Source organism: Thermothielavioides terrestris, chromosome 4 (genome assembly GCF_000226115.1).
Source record: "Thermothielavioides terrestris NRRL 8126 chromosome 4, complete sequence".
In the NCBI taxonomy this organism is placed as follows: Eukaryota; Fungi; Ascomycota; class Sordariomycetes; order Sordariales; family Chaetomiaceae; genus Thermothielavioides; species Thermothielavioides terrestris.
In genome coordinates, this window is record NC_016460.1 from 868,231 (window position 1) to 882,021 (window position 13,791).

The 13,791-nt window shown below is 58.8% G+C and overlaps 6 protein-coding genes across 6 annotated transcripts; 2 read left to right on the top strand and 4 right to left on the bottom strand.

Annotated features, from left to right (window-relative positions):
* Window positions 1-18: 18 nt before the first annotated feature.
* Window positions 19-1,860, top strand: THITE_155438 (uncharacterized protein; the record flags this gene model as incomplete). Its single annotated transcript, XM_003655073.1, has 3 exons — window positions 19-67; window positions 135-1,266; window positions 1,329-1,860. 3 exons carry the CDS (start codon window positions 19-21, stop codon window positions 1,858-1,860), a joined length of 1,713 nt encoding a protein of 570 aa, XP_003655121.1.
* A 1,298-nt stretch (window positions 1,861-3,158) lies between these two features.
* On the bottom strand, window positions 3,159-5,071 carry THITE_2118426 (uncharacterized protein). The gene is made up of 3 exons (XM_003655074.1): window positions 4,625-5,071; window positions 4,392-4,553; window positions 3,159-4,333 (listed from the first exon to the last, which is right to left on the bottom strand). The coding sequence occupies exons 1-3, from the start codon at window positions 4,893-4,895 to the stop codon at window positions 3,240-3,242; spliced, it is 1,527 nt and encodes a 508-aa protein (XP_003655122.1). The 5' UTR covers window positions 4,896-5,071; the 3' UTR covers window positions 3,159-3,239.
* A 1,543-nt stretch (window positions 5,072-6,614) lies between these two features.
* Window positions 6,615-7,530, bottom strand: THITE_2118427 (uncharacterized protein). Its single transcript, XM_003655075.1, has one exon. The coding sequence runs from the start codon at window positions 7,035-7,037 to the stop codon at window positions 6,798-6,800; it is 240 nt and encodes a 79-aa protein (XP_003655123.1). The 5' UTR covers window positions 7,038-7,530; the 3' UTR covers window positions 6,615-6,797.
* THITE_2118428 (uncharacterized protein) lies at window positions 7,531-9,775 on the bottom strand. The gene is made up of 3 exons (XM_003655076.1): window positions 9,696-9,775; window positions 7,886-9,499; window positions 7,531-7,822 (listed from the first exon to the last, which is right to left on the bottom strand). Exons 2-3 carry the CDS (start codon window positions 9,361-9,363, stop codon window positions 7,789-7,791), a joined length of 1,512 nt encoding a protein of 503 aa, XP_003655124.1. The 5' UTR covers window positions 9,364-9,499; window positions 9,696-9,775; the 3' UTR covers window positions 7,531-7,788.
* A 243-nt stretch (window positions 9,776-10,018) lies between these two features.
* Window positions 10,019-11,977, top strand: THITE_2118432 (40S ribosomal protein S18). Its single transcript, XM_003655077.1, has 5 exons — window positions 10,019-10,566; window positions 11,082-11,155; window positions 11,215-11,243; window positions 11,354-11,475; window positions 11,535-11,977. The coding sequence occupies exons 1-5, from the start codon at window positions 10,543-10,545 to the stop codon at window positions 11,754-11,756; spliced, it is 471 nt and encodes a 156-aa protein (XP_003655125.1). The 5' UTR covers window positions 10,019-10,542; the 3' UTR covers window positions 11,757-11,977.
* THITE_2118435 (uncharacterized protein) lies at window positions 11,934-13,475 on the bottom strand. Its single transcript, XM_003655078.1, has one exon. It carries the CDS (start codon window positions 13,230-13,232, stop codon window positions 12,111-12,113), a length of 1,122 nt encoding a protein of 373 aa, XP_003655126.1. The 5' UTR covers window positions 13,233-13,475; the 3' UTR covers window positions 11,934-12,110.
* Between the last annotated feature and the right edge of the window lie 316 nt (window positions 13,476-13,791).

Sequence of the window (13,791 nt, forward strand, 5' to 3'; positions counted from 1 at the left end):
TGATACCACAAGTCCAAGATGTCGGGCACGAGAAAGAAGAAACAGCAGACGCTGGAGGCCACACTCGGTAAGCTGTCTCTTGGTTGTACATGGACTGTGTTTCATGGTCACAGCGCCTTGCTAATACTACCCAGGCCGCCAGCCGCTGAAGGCCGCGACAAAGACGGCCAAAGCGACGAGCAAGGGGGCAAGCAAGGGGACGAGCAAGGGGGCGAGCAAGCCCAAGCCGCTCCCGCCACCGTCTGAATTTCTCATCTCACCCCAAGTGCTTGACCCTGACGACCTCTTCGGGCCCGACTCTTCGTCGGAGGAGAGTGCGAAGGAGACCGAGATGCCCGCCCCCGTGGAGTTACCAACGACGGGGAGCAGCGACGATGACGAAGATGAGGATGACGAGCCGCGGGCTACTCCGGCCCGCAGGCGGAAGAGACCCGTTGTGGTCGTCGACAGCGATGAGGATGAGGACGACCACGAACAACCCAAGCGGCGCCGCCTTTGCCGGGGGAGAAGAACCCCCGATTCGGCGGGAAAAGTCAAGCGTGACGCCCCAGAGGACGAAGACGAAGATCCCGTGCCGTCTTCAACCAGAACCAGGCGGTCAACACGGCGGCCGCTCACTAAAAAAGAGAAGGCACGGGAACTCCTCCGACGGAAGCGCGCCGGTGAGGTCATCAACGAGGAGGAGGAATCCACCAGCGAAGAGGAGCCTGCCAGGCCCATGTACGACAAAGACCCTGAGCTCCCCGCCCTGTCTGAGTTCGAGGACGATGAGGAAGGCGTCCTTGAGCAGATTACCGGAAGCCAGGAGGCTGCGAAGAAGCAGCTAAAGGACAAAAGAAAGAAGCGCGAGGCCGGAGACGAAGACGACTCCCATGACAGCATAGAAAGCTTCATCGAGGATGATGGCGACGGACCTCTCGGCATTCCCGATGACCTCCTCGATTCCATACCTATAGAGCTCAGGTTGGACCTGCAGAAGTCGCTCAAGGGACATTTTCGCGACGCCATAGAGTGGCTCGTACAGTTCCGGGTCAACCCTGAATTCGAAGAGAGGGAACATGCCGTGTACCGGGTCGCGTGGAGGAAGCTAGACGACGAAGTTCGCGGCTTCGCTCAATCCAAGTTCTCCTCGGCCGCGTGGAAGAGCGACTTTCTCTTGGCGCTCCGGGCTCGCCCAGAATACCACGTCCGTGACGGACGGACCACCGCCGGCTTGGGCGGGTACGAGGACTGCGCTGCGTGCGGCAGGAAGGGCCACCCCGCCACGTAAGTCGCACCATTCTTGTATATTTCAAAGAAACGGACACCGGCTGATGCTAGATTCACAGGTTCACCATCACTTTCGCTGGCAGCCCCTACTTCAATGACGCTGGCCGGCTAGATCGCCTTCTTAAGCCCGTCCGCGAGCCAGGCTCACACTCGGAGTCAGACTCGCACTCCGACTCGCACTCAGACTCGGACTCAGAGTCTGACTCGGAGTCTGACTCGGACTCGAGCTCAGACTCCGAAGAAGAGGAGGACGAGAACGGCAACACCATTCCCAAACCGGACAAGGAGTGGGCCGTCGGTGCCGTGTGCAAGAGCAACGCCGAAACGGCGCACGCTCTCCTGCACTGGAAGCACATGCTCCTCGATGAGGTCGACATGCGCCTGCACCAGGACGGGTACATGTCGCCGTCGAAAGTGGAAGAGCGAGAACACATGAGCCCCCAGGAGAGGCACCAGCTGGTCGACGATATCATGAAGAGCTGGGTGGATAGCAAGGTGTTCAGGAAGCTTTATCTGGGTTTTAAGAAGATGCTGGATGAGGCGAGGCACAAGTCCACTGACGGAAAGAGTAGGACGGCAAAGTGGAAGTGAGGCCTCGTTAGACATGGAAGCCGTCAGGGAGGGATTGGGTGGGGAACGGTTTCCATGGGAGTTTGGGGTGCACGATCAGTTCAGGGCTTTGGCTGATCAAGGGACCAGGTTTTCTGGGTGTTTGGGAAATGGGGTGCGGAACAAGGTGTATCGGTCCTTGGTTGGCGGTTAAGGGATACCAAGCGTTGATTTCAGGATCCGCCACGGACATTGTATGTGGGGTGGGTGGGAAGGTGTTACTTCTATGGTTTGTGTAGGTTTCCTGTATGGAGTTACCTGTATGATTCTGTAGAATCAGTGTAAGAACTCATTTCCACACATGATGCTCCATCTTCGTACTCCTGTCTCATGTCCCTTGTCTTGCAACAGGACCGGTATGAAAAGGAAAACCAGGCCAGTGTTTGGGCAACAGATATGGCCTCAACGTAATGGCGTGAGTTGGCTAGATATGTCATCCATGAATGCATCTGTAAAAAGAACAATTCTCAATCTAGAAGCATGCGTATACTCGAATGTTCCCCAGCAGCACGGTGACTGTCCAAGCAGGCAACTGCGGCAAACAGAGGACGAGACGACACCCAACACCTCCCAAGCCAGGACCAGAAGCCAACAAGGCGACGGATACAAGATAGTTACAATAGATACCCATCTGTTTTTGAGTCTCCTCAGCGAAAAGCCCGCCCTTTCCTACACATCCATCCAAATGACCGCCATGCACGAATCCAACACCATGAACTCTCACAACACACGCTCCCCACGCCTTCTCAGCTTCCTTTGCTTCCTTGCTTCCCATGGCAAAGGACAAGCTGGGGAAGTGGTGCGGGCACCACCATCCATGACTAGAACGCTACACAGACAGACACTCTGACACCAAACACGCCGGCTATGTCCCTCGCCCGAAACCAGCTCGTGTCCTCCTCTCTCCCTTCCTTCCCTTCTCTGTTCTCTTCCTTCTGTCTATCTCCTCACAAGCGGCACACACACACACACACACACTCTCTCTCTTTCTCTCTCAAACACACAAGGCGCAAGCGCTCGCCCCAAGAACCAACAGGTGAGATTCGCTTGCGTCACTCCTCCAACGACATCCCAACGGTTCCATCGATGCCAGGGATTCTCCATCAAAGATTTCCACGAATCCAACGAATCCAGCCCGACCCGACAACAGCTTTCCATGCTCGCTTCGCTGGCCTCACTCGACACTCCTGCCTCACTCATGTTGTGCTAATGCAAGACGGGACAAGAAGCTCTGGACCTCCCCTTCCTTCACCCCCTTCGCTATGCAGAAACCCTACTACCATGTGCGTCCCCACCATCCTGCCCCTACACATTCCTACCTGACCACAACACACCCCTCCCCGCCGCAAGGAAAGCACAATCTAGATGATGCCTCCCGGCGGGTCATAGCCCGTGCCGGTGCCCCTCGCAGTGGCGGCAGCGGCGCCGCCGAGGCCGGCGCTGCCGGGGGCGTCGGCGACGCCGTCGACGGGGGCCGGGTTGGTCTTGCGCAGCATGAACATGGGCTTCTTGCCCTCCTTGTCGAGCTGCTTGAACAGGATGAGGGGCTTCTCGTCGAGGCCGAGGCAGCGCTCCTGGTCGCCGTAGACGATGTACAGCGCGTACTGGTCCCACGGCGCGTTGATCTGGTACTTCTTGAGCGCCGCCGGCAGCACCTTGTAGCACGGGTCGTCCATGCTGACCCGGAAGGACTTGAAGATCTCGACCGACGCGTTGCCTCCCCCCGGCGTGTCCGGGGCCGGGGTCTGCATGCGCCGCGGGGCGGGAGCCGAGGCCGAGGAGGATGCGGCGGTGGCGGCGGCGCCGCTCTTGGGCGCTTGGCCGTAGTGGTCGTCGGCGGAGGTGCTGTTGAACGTGGAGCGCGTCGACGGCGTCGGCTGGTCGCCGCGGTAGGAGCGGGCGCCGAGCGTGGTGCCCGACATCGTGACGCCCGTGGGCGGCGAGGTCGGCGACGGCATGTTTGGGGAGGGGTACGAAGGAGATGCGGCGCTGCCGCCGGTTCCGTTCATGGCGGCCAGGTGGGATGAGGACAGGACGGCTCGTTCGGCGGCGCTGGTTGGGTCGAGAGCCTGTTCGACTATCGACCGGTCGTGGCTTGTTTGCAGGTGTGTCGGAGACGTCGCCTTCGGCGTCGGTTGGAGCATGATCTTCTTGGTCGAGTATTGGCGCTTCAACCCGGCGCTGGATTGGCCTGATGTTGATGGTGTGGGAGCGGGCGGCGAGAGGGTGCTCTCGTACCCTTGGCCGTTGTTGACGTTGGGCAGCGGCTGCTGGGCATCCTTGACCAGCCGTAGTGCTGGCAGCATGTCTTCCCGCAGCCTCCTGAAGTCCTCGGTTAACCTGCGGAGATCCTGCTCGAACAGGGCCATCCGCTCATCTCGCAGTCGTAGCTGCTCCACCAGGTGCTTGATATCTTTCATCGTCGCGTTCGACGACTGGGCTTCCATCTCGGCAGCTGCGGTTCCACGTGCGTTAGCGCGGCATACCGGCCGACCATGGGGTAAAGAGCGTACTCAGCGGCATATAGTGGTCCGACTCGATCGGAACATCCTGGGCCTTCTTGACGTCGTACACGGATTTGAGGATGGTCAATCTGTGCCCAACGCTGTTGATGCCCATGGCCTTGAGGTCTTCATGCTGCAGAGCGACGAGCGCCTCTCCGACGATGTCGTTTTCTTGCACAGAGCGTGTCAGCACCGTCGGTTTTTCCCGGCCAAGCGGCCAGCCGATGCGGCATCCTGCTCACCTATGAACCTGTCTGCGTATTGCTGCACGCCTATGCTGGCGATGAAGTCGGCGCACTCCTCGGCGGTCCACTCGGATATGAGGGTCTCGGGCAGCCTGTCGACGCTGGTCCGGTAGCCGTAGCTGGTGGGAGTGTGTTCAGCCGATGGCGGGTCCGAGTCGATGGGCGAGTTCTCGACGTCGGTGGCTGTCGGCGAGCTGCCGTGGATGTCTCTCTCGTACTCGTCGTCCGCATCGGACTCGGCATATGCGGTCCCGGAATCGAAGTTCATGGCTGGTTATGCTGGGGCCCTCACGGCCTGGGCTGCGGCGAGGGCCGGGGTATCGAATCGAAGGTGCCCCGGACGGAGCGGGAGGAAGAGAACGAAGCCAAAGAAGCGAAAGCAGGGACCGGCAGCGTGTGTCCTTGGAGACTAGTCGAGCTACAGGCCTACCGGCCCGGGGAGGCAGAGTGTCGGCAACGGCAACGCACTGAAGGACGCAGCAACAAGGAGCACCGGAGGTTCGGGATCTGCTCGTGGGGCAAGCGAGGAGGTGTCGATCGATCCCTCGATCGGGTGCCGGGGGCGGAGGGCGGAGTGCAGACGACAGCAACAGGCCGCGCTCGGCGAGAACTTGGGCTCGTCAACGCGGCAGCCAAAGGACGACAGGATGAGGGCACTCAGGCGGGAGCGGACGAGCTGATGCGATTGCGATGCGATGCGGGCGGAGGTACGGGATAACGGCCGTGGATTGCGGGTTCAGGTCCTCCCGTGCGTTAGCCGCTCGCTTGGCCGCTTGGAGGTGGTGCTCTTCCTAAACGGTGCTAGCGCCAAATCTGCCCATCGACTCCCTTTCTGGCCTTGACCAGGGGTTCCCGATCACGGATTACGGTGTATTGGAGCGTAATCCGTATTCACACAGTACTCTGGTGTATGTAATCCGTATTCCGTACACAGTAGTGTGGCCAGGTAAGAGAGTCATTCATTGCAAGCTGCGAGTCCCGCAAGCCGTTGAGGTCCTGGCTTTGCTCTGTTTGCACCGTGGCTGACATGGAAACCCGCCTTTGATCTTGATGTCATGCGCGACTCGCTGGTACGCAACGCAGCTCCCGTTGGGGGCGCTTTGTGCCAACCACTCTTCGAACCTCGATACCCACCTGACTTCCCCAACGATCGCAGCGATGCATGCGATGGCTGGGGCGCTTTGAAGCCGTTCTGGGTTGACTAAGTACAGTACCTTTCGGGTACGGATACGCTAATAGTTACCATAGCGCGCCACGGGGGGTTGTCGACATCGTCTCCACTACCATCTTGGAGCACGAATTGGATCACACAGTCGTAGGAGAATGTCCAATTTTCTAAAATCATCGCCATGAAAGTCGCCTAGACGAAATTCTCCTACCTCTTAGAGCACAATATAGTTGAGAGACCATCCCTTAGGATAAGAGAGGGTCCTTAAACGAAGGGATTATTTTCAAGAAGAAATATTTTCGGTGGAAGGTTATCTCTGGAAGGAGAGTTGAACGTACGTTCTCCTCCGAGGTAAAATATTTCGGTCTGAGGGACTGTCCCTGACCAAGGAGACGGGCGCCATGACCATTTCGACAACCACCCGTGGCGCGCTATGGTAGGTACTCATCCGTACTGATGCTCGTTTTGCTGACAAGACCCTTCAAGTCACATACAGCCCAGTAATAACAGCATTGGGCTCAATAAAAGGGTCAAGGTGCCGGAGTGGCAGCGCTCATCAGACACTACAAAAGGCATGAGTCCATCTTGACAGCAGGACGGTGGCCATGGAAGTCCCGTCGGAATTCGCTATGGACCGTGTAACAACTTACCTGTCAAATGTCCGGAATGCTGGCCCTGAAAATGGATGGCGCTCCAGCGTCCCATCTAGACCCCGCCCTCGGGGCACAAACGATGCCTCGGATCGCTGCCTACTGCAGCGCCCAGCCCAATATTCAAGCGCCGGCTTTGCTGCACCTGCCAAATTGATGCAGGACGAGGCTTCGATCAGCATCCACTAGGTAGTAGTGAAGTGTAGGCATGTATTCCGTAGTCGCGTTTATCTGGCAGCAGATTGTTCGCCCGTCTTTGCTTTTGCAACTGCGACACTCAAGCGTATTCTATACTCACTCCTAAGTACGGAATGCAACACTCACTCAGACCTCATGCAGCTGCGCCCACCCCTCAGCCCCGACTTCGGTAGTGCAACGATCTGCCCGCGGTCCAATGACACGGGACAACTCCCTCGCCGTCGCTGCCCCTCCAACTCCTGCCCGCCGACGAACCATAAGCTCTGCCCAGCTTCTCGAACAACCCTTCGCCACAGATTCCGCGAGGGGCCGCGTGTCGCATGCAGTTCCAGGCCCAGCCGTCGAGCACAACCCAAGAGGAGGTTTGAAACCACCGGGTGCTGGGCCCAGCCATACTGCGTCGACACCCCACCACCCCAGCTCTCTCCCCGCGTTTCACCTTCTCGTCGGCCGCCCCCATGTGTCTCTCCCGCGGAACAAGGGCAACTAGTTAGCTGCCCATCACCCCCCTTGCAAACTCGTCGAAGGGCTGGCAAACGGGAAGTAAAAGGGGACCCATGGTTCGGATGGAGCCCGTCCTCGAACAAATCTCTCGCGAGGCTTCCTTGAAACAGGAGGCTAGCCTCCATATGCGGGTGAGTGAACCTGGCTCGCCCGAAATTGTGCAAGCTGGGCTGTGTTGTAACTGAGAGCTCGGGGTCATCCGAAACGATTCCGGCCGGCTGAAGTGCTCGTTGTAGCAGTCATCCCGAGCGCGTGCTTAACTGTGTAAGAGGGGTATCTCAACACTGCTGTGTAGGACAGAGTCGAGCGTAACCGAGGGGTTGCAAGCAGAAGTTGAGAAAAAAGATAAACGATGGACTGAACAAAACCACAGACGACACAGACGCGAGAGGGAAATCTTAAACATCGACAAGGCTGACTAGAAAGTTTCCAAGTTTAAAGAAGTCAGGAACGCTGCCGTGCTGAAAACCATCATGATCCAACGAAAGCGCGCCATCCCCCATATAAACAAAACCGCTGTCTAGTGTAGCCACAAACACACCCTACTGTGTAAGAACCGGCCCTGCAACGATGCACATTCCCAACCATCAACGCCGACTCCAAAAATCGAACCCAGTCCTGCTCCCCGGGCCACGCTAACCCTACCAATGCGAACTCCGTTTCTTCTGCACCTTCCTCCTCTCCTCCTCCGACGCCCTCCTCCTGCCCCCGGGCGGCTGCTGTGGCTGATGTAGCTGCTGCAGCTGGCCCGCGGCGCCCTTCCACAGCGCATTCAGCGTGTTGAAGTGGAACGGGCCCTGCGCGCCCGGTCCCGGGCCTGGATGGACGGACGGAGGCGGCTGGAAGACCGGCCGAGAATACGGCCCCGCGCTCACCGGCCGTGCCGCCGGCGGGGCGCACCCGCCGGCGCCAGCGCCCCAAGGGCCGAGGTGGTGTTGGGCGGGATGGGAAGTGGGTGAATGCGAGTGAGGAGAATGCGGGTGCTGCTGGTGCCCGCGCGGCGGGAGAGCAGGCGGCCGTTGCTCGGAGGGGAGGACCTGCCCTTCGACGCCGTACACCTTGCGGAGCCGCTCGGTTTCCTTGGCAACCTCGGCTGCGCGGCGGCGCCGCTCTTTCTCTTCCTCCTCGATCATCCGCTTGATGCGCTTCTGCTCGGCGCGCTCGGCCTTTTCCCGCTCGCGTTCGGCCTTCTCGCGCTCGCGCTCCTCCTGCTCCACCATGGCTTGCAGGCGGCGCGTTTCGGCGTCGATTTCGGGGTTGGATGGAGGAGAGGTGATGTCGGTCTTCGCTGTAGGTGCGACAGCGGAAGGGGCGGCGGGCTGCGGCGGAGGGGCGTTCCCCAGGGCGCCGGACATGGAGGCCGGTACGGCTGCTGCGGCGCTGCTGGCGAGCGGGCGCGAGTTCTTCCTCTTGTTTCCGCTGACTGCCGTGCCCGCCCCGCCCTGGACGTTGAATAAGTCGGGTTTTGGCGACAACCAGAGATCTCTGATGACTTCTGAGCTCAGCAAAAGGACCAGCTCGAGCCCTTTGCGGTCCTCGAGCTCGACACGGTGCAGGTTCGGCTGGTAGACGGTCAGGACGCTCTCGCGGGCGGCCTTGAACAGCGCGACGGTAATGTCAGGCTCCTTGCTCTTGCGCGCCCCAAGCCTCTTGCCCGACATGTAGCAGGTCATGTCCTTGCTCAGCAGGCCGTCCTTCTTCCACCGGAACATGATGCGCGGGATCAGCTCGGGCGCAGCCGGCGAGCTGTTCTGCTGCTCGCGGTCCAGCTCGCTCGCCGTTGGCGCGGGGAACGTCTGGATGGGCAGCTCGAACTCCCAGCTGTCGCTCTTGCCCCACGACCCGGGCACCATCTTGACTGCCACCGACTGGTCCGGGTTGTAAAGCTGCACGGTGAAGCTGTCTGGAACGAGTGGCACGGCCGGTGCGGCGGCGGCAGCACCGGCCTGGCCCTGGGCACGGATCTCGGCCGCGGACAGCGTCGGCTGCGACCACTCGGGCTCCACCATCACCTCCCCGTACACCACGTCGGCGTTGTGGGCGGCGCAGAGGGCGACCGCGTACTTGTTGCGCGACGCAGGCAACGCCGGGTCTGCGCGCCGCAGCACGTACTCGGGCGCCGGTTCGTCGCCATTCTGCGAAAAGTAGAGAATGCTCGAGAGCGGGTTGTCCGTCGATGGCCTGAGCCGGAATGTGGGCAGGTTCTCGTCGAGCATGCTGCCCGTGAAGGCTGCGGTGTCGTCTAGCAGCAGCTGTTGTTGTCGTCCTCGGCTGCGTCCGCGGTATACTCTCAGTCGGGCGACGGAACGGCGAAAGCGAAGGCGCACCTCATCTGCGGAGCGTTCTCGGTTTCTTGATTTCTTTCAGCCATGGAAGTGCTGACGAGGCCCTGTGGGTCAGGCGGCACACCTCATTCTCGACTCCCCGGCGGCACGAGGCTGAGCTGGGCCGGCACGGGTCAAGGAGGACGGCTGTGCCTGCCGCCGCCTTTCAGGTGGGACATGGCTCCAACGTCACCGATGGCTCAGCCCCCCCAGCCTCGACTTACCTTATGTACAGAATACGCTCGCTAGTGTATCCCCGCGTTCCTCGGAGGCGCCCAATTGTGCATGCATCCTTTATTGGCTTCGAACAGTTCAAGTTAATGCGGCAAAAGAAGGCAAGCTATATTACCCACTTCGGCATGGCCTCCTTGTTTCACAGCGTGCGGAGTACGGAGTACGGATACACTATTTGATATTCCCGTCACGTACAGCGAGACCAGAGACACCAAGCAAGCTGCAACAAGGGCAGAACCCCTCGAATGAGAAACGGAGAACCCTGTTCTATTCTCCTTTCGTGTATTACAAGGAAAAAGAAAAGGAAGGAAAGGAAAGGAAAAAAAAAAAGGCAAGAACACAACATAAACTGCTGCGCCCAATTCGACATTGAGAATTGGCAAGAATCGAGAAGCGAGAGATAAGCTAAGGGCAATAAAGATAATGATTTGAGTGGGCGAACTTCGCGGGGCAAGCCAGATCGAGTCTTGAACCGCGAGCAGAGGAAAAGAAGGAAGTAAAATTATGAGAGGAACAGAGTGCCAATATGAAGAGTGAAAAGAAGATTTGGACACCACAAACGACCTACCGAGCAGGCAGGTTCATCGCTGCCTTCGCGCTCCGCATGGAGCACTTCCACTGGGCGTGTTGGCGGGTGTTATGCTTATCTAGGGTTGGGGTTAACTTGCGCTGAGCACCACACCAGGTCAATCCCTTGCCGCCAAGCATGCCCCACCACGTGACCACACAAATTCAAGAACTATCACGGCACAAATTTCCTGGCGAGCCACTTGCACCATCTCGGACTTCAACCCAAGCTGAGGACAACGAGTGCCGGTCTGCACACAGTTGCCCATCATGTCGCTGGTGTCGGGCGAGAAGGTACGTTGACATCCTGGACGGATGATTTTTTCCCTCTCTTCCTTGCGATTCTTGTGTCCGGCCAGGCTGGGGCTCCTACCACGACGACAAACGATGGCGAGGTTCGCGACAGCCCTCGCTCCATGCGACCGACCGTTATCCGACTGCAGATTGCAATGCGACATCTCAGAAGCTGTATGGCATCTCATGCGCCGGAGTACGCCAACGGAGAGTTCTACCTGGCAGAAGAATGCAAAGTGGCCGCTGCTGTTCGCCCACGGCAAGCGCTGTCTCGATGATACCGCTTGGGGGTCGGTGGGCGGGACTCTGCAATATTCCTGGCTGGTGCGGACTCGGAGATGCTATGATGTAACTTCTCCGATATTGTCGACAACTCGCGTGGCAATTGGGAAAGTTTGCGCGCTTCCTGGCAGCCCTGGACGGCCAGCAAGATCAGCAGGAACGACGACATTGCTTGAAAGAATGACATGGACATGCATGCCTGAAGACGAACGTGAGGCTGACGAATCTCTCAGAGCAACTTCAACCACATCTTGCGTCTGCTCAACACCAACGTTGACGGCAAGCAGAAGGTCGTTTACTCCTTGACGTAAGCTCCCACCGCCCGCTCGCCTTCTTCGGCACCAGAAGACTGACTATCTGTTGCAGTAAGATCAAGGGTGTCGGTCGTCGTTACTGTACGTATACCTCGCGCCGCGTCCCGCGACCATCTGCGGCCCAACTTCGCCTGCTGGGGTCAACACACAACTTTGGATGCATATGCAATTGGACTGACGGCGTCAAACAGCCAACCTCGTCTGCAAGAAGGCCGATGTCGACCTGAAGAAGCGCGCCGGTGAGCTCACTTCCGAGGAGCTTGAGCGCCTGGTCACCATCATCCAGAACCCCACTGCCTACAAGATCCCCACCGTACGTTTGTCCGTTGCGCTCGGTCGCGAGGAAACTGTTCGCTGACAGCCCGACAACAGTGGTTCCTCAACAGGCAGCGTGATATCGTCGACGGCAAGGACTCGCAGATCCTGGCCAACAACGTCGACTCCAAGCTCCGTGATGACCTGGAGCGCCTGAAGAAGATCCGCGCCCACCGCGGTCTCCGCCACTACTGGGGCCTTCGTGTCCGTGGTCAGCACACCAAGACGACCGGTCGCCGCGGCCGGACCGTCGGTGTGTCCAAGAAGAAGGGTGGTTAAGCATTTTCCTGTGGCGTGCGGCTTCTTTTGGCATTGCTGTGCTTGGCTTTTTGGCGGTGTTATCCCAAGGCTAAGGGGGGTGGTCATGGACGGCTCGGGTTGATTTTATTTTACCTTGCGATACAGTCTCCGCAATTCACTGGGGAACTCGCCGGACTGCTAAAGGGGACCACCATGATTCACAGCATGACAATACAGGCGCGGATATGAAAAAGGGAATGATCTCTTGCCATTGGATACATGCCATGTGACCGTGTTATGCCGCCAGTTTTACGATGCCAACAACGCCCAAGACCTGTCTAACCAAGTACCTTCAAGACGCAAGCGGAACAAAGTCTCCGGGCATGCAATCATCTAATCCTCATGAGTTACAGCCATGTCCAAAACCTCCACCCTGCCCTGCCCTTTCGTCTCGGTGCTGATGAAGTCGGACAACCCCTTGAACGCGCCGGGCTCGACGAACCCGACAACTTCCCACTCGGAACCTATCACATCCTGGCTCTCAACCTGCTCCACAAAGCTGAGGATCTTGTCCTTGACCGTCCCGGCCGCCGCCCTCTGCTCTCCTTCGCCGTCTCCTTCTCCTCCTCCTCCTCCTCCCTCCGCGGTCTTGTCGCCTGCCTGTTGCTGCTGTTGTTGCTGTTTTCGTTGCGGCGCCTTGACCGCCTGCTTCAGCACGCCGGTCGCGCAGGTGATGCGCAGCCGCATGCGCGCGCGCGCCACGGGGATCGGCTGGTGCGCGATCAGCGCCCGCATCGCGTCCAGCGCTTGCGACTTGGCGCTCTTGTTGGTTACGACACCCGTCCAGGTCGGGGTTGGCGTCGTGCTGGTTGTTGTCGTTGATGAGGATGGTGGTTGTGTTGTTGTTGCTGCGGTGCGCGGCTTGCTCTCGCCTGGTTCGCCTGTGGCTGGGGTGCCGGTAGCGCTGGCGGTGGCACTGTTGCTGCTGCTAGTGGCGGCTTTGGATTTGTTGTTGTTGTTGTTTTGTTGATGGTGTTGGGCATGCGGTTGTTGTTGTTGTTGCCGAGGTTGTTGCTGGTGGGCCTTCGAGCTGAGCATGTCCAGCGCCTTCTCGATCATGCCCGGCGTGTAGACGCGCTTGGTGCGCGGGTCGACGAGCTTGCTGGCGACGATGGAGACGACCTCGGCGTGCACACGCTCCAGCTGGGCGTTGCGCTCCTTCTCGCCCACTTGCAGCTCACCCTTGCGCAGGATTTCGAGGATGATGTCGTCGACGGACATGTCCTTACCGAAGGCCTTGGCGAGCTCGGCCGACGGCGCCGTCTGGCCCTTGGAGACGTTGAGGAAGACGGAGGGGATCTGGAGCACGTTGTCGAGGTCTGTTTCGATTCCGGAGCGCCATTCGAGGACCTTGTTCTTGTAGCACGCGATTTCGAAGCGCTTCTTGCCTTTTTTTAGGCGCACCAGCGAGACGTTGGTGAGCTTAATCTGGTTGGAGGGCTGTTGGATCACCATGGTGGCGGTTTGGATCGAGTATTCTTGGAAGGTGGGCGGAATGGAAAGTTGTTGTCGACGAGCCTCTAGTGGTAAAGAGCGCGTTGAGATAGAATGGAAGAATGACCAAAAGAGGTGCCAATAAATGAGAGGGAAAGAGAAGCCAGAGGGCACAGAATGTCTGGTCTGGCTTTTCCTTGAGAGTGTTTTTCGATGCTATGCACGACCCCGCCAAACTGCAAGAAGTTCTGCGGAGCCCCTCGCACTGTGCATGAGTGATGTTCGATAGCCGGTGAGTCAGGCGGGTCCCCCGTGGGTGGGTCTCTAGGTACTTGCAGCAGCCGAAGGTGCACGGAACATGTACGTCTTGGACTGTATGTACACTGAATATCCGTCGGTAACTGGGAACCTCAAGGAGTACCAGGAGATGTGTGGATTGATCATGCCTCTCTGCGTATTCTTATTCCATGAAATCCGTTCGCAGGAACCTCCAAGCAAGCTCGAGTTTAGCCATTGTTGCCAGGGAGATTGGTCCGGCGAGGTCCTTATCTGTGCCGATGACGCAGGTGCCTTCCCCGGC

Bases quoted from the DNA above. Each gene is read 5' to 3' on its own strand.
- THITE_2118426 (XM_003655074.1), bottom strand. From the start codon at position 4,895: ATGAACTTCGATTCCGGGACCGCATATGCCGAGTCCGATGCGGACGAC. The intron at 4,554-4,624 runs GTGAGCAGGATG...GCTCTGTGCAAG, and splicing joins ATACGCAGACAGGTTCATAG to AAAACGACATCGTCGGAGAG. The intron at 4,334-4,391 runs GTACGCTCTTTA...GTGGAACCGCAG, and splicing joins GGACCACTATATGCCGCTGA to CTGCCGAGATGGAAGCCCAG.
- THITE_2118432 (XM_003655077.1), top strand. From the start codon at position 10,543: ATGTCGCTGGTGTCGGGCGAGAAG. The intron at 11,156-11,214 runs GTAAGCTCCCAC...TATCTGTTGCAG, and splicing joins AAGGTCGTTTACTCCTTGAC to TAAGATCAAGGGTGTCGGTC. The intron at 11,244-11,353 runs GTACGTATACCT...GGCGTCAAACAG, and splicing joins GGGTGTCGGTCGTCGTTACT to CCAACCTCGTCTGCAAGAAG.
- THITE_2118428 (XM_003655076.1), bottom strand. From the start codon at position 9,363: ATGCTCGACGAGAACCTGCCCACATTCCGGCTCAGGCCATCGACGGAC. The intron at 7,823-7,885 runs GCAGCTACATCA...GGAGGAGAGGAG, and splicing joins GGCGCCGCGGGCCAGCTGCA to GAAGGTGCAGAAGAAACGGA.
- THITE_2118435 (XM_003655078.1), bottom strand. From the start codon at position 13,232: ATGGTGATCCAACAGCCCTCCAACCAGATTAAGCTCACCAACGTCTCG.
- THITE_2118427 (XM_003655075.1), bottom strand. From the start codon at position 7,037: ATGGCTGGGCCCAGCACCCGGTGGTTTCAAACCTCCTCTTGGGTTGTG.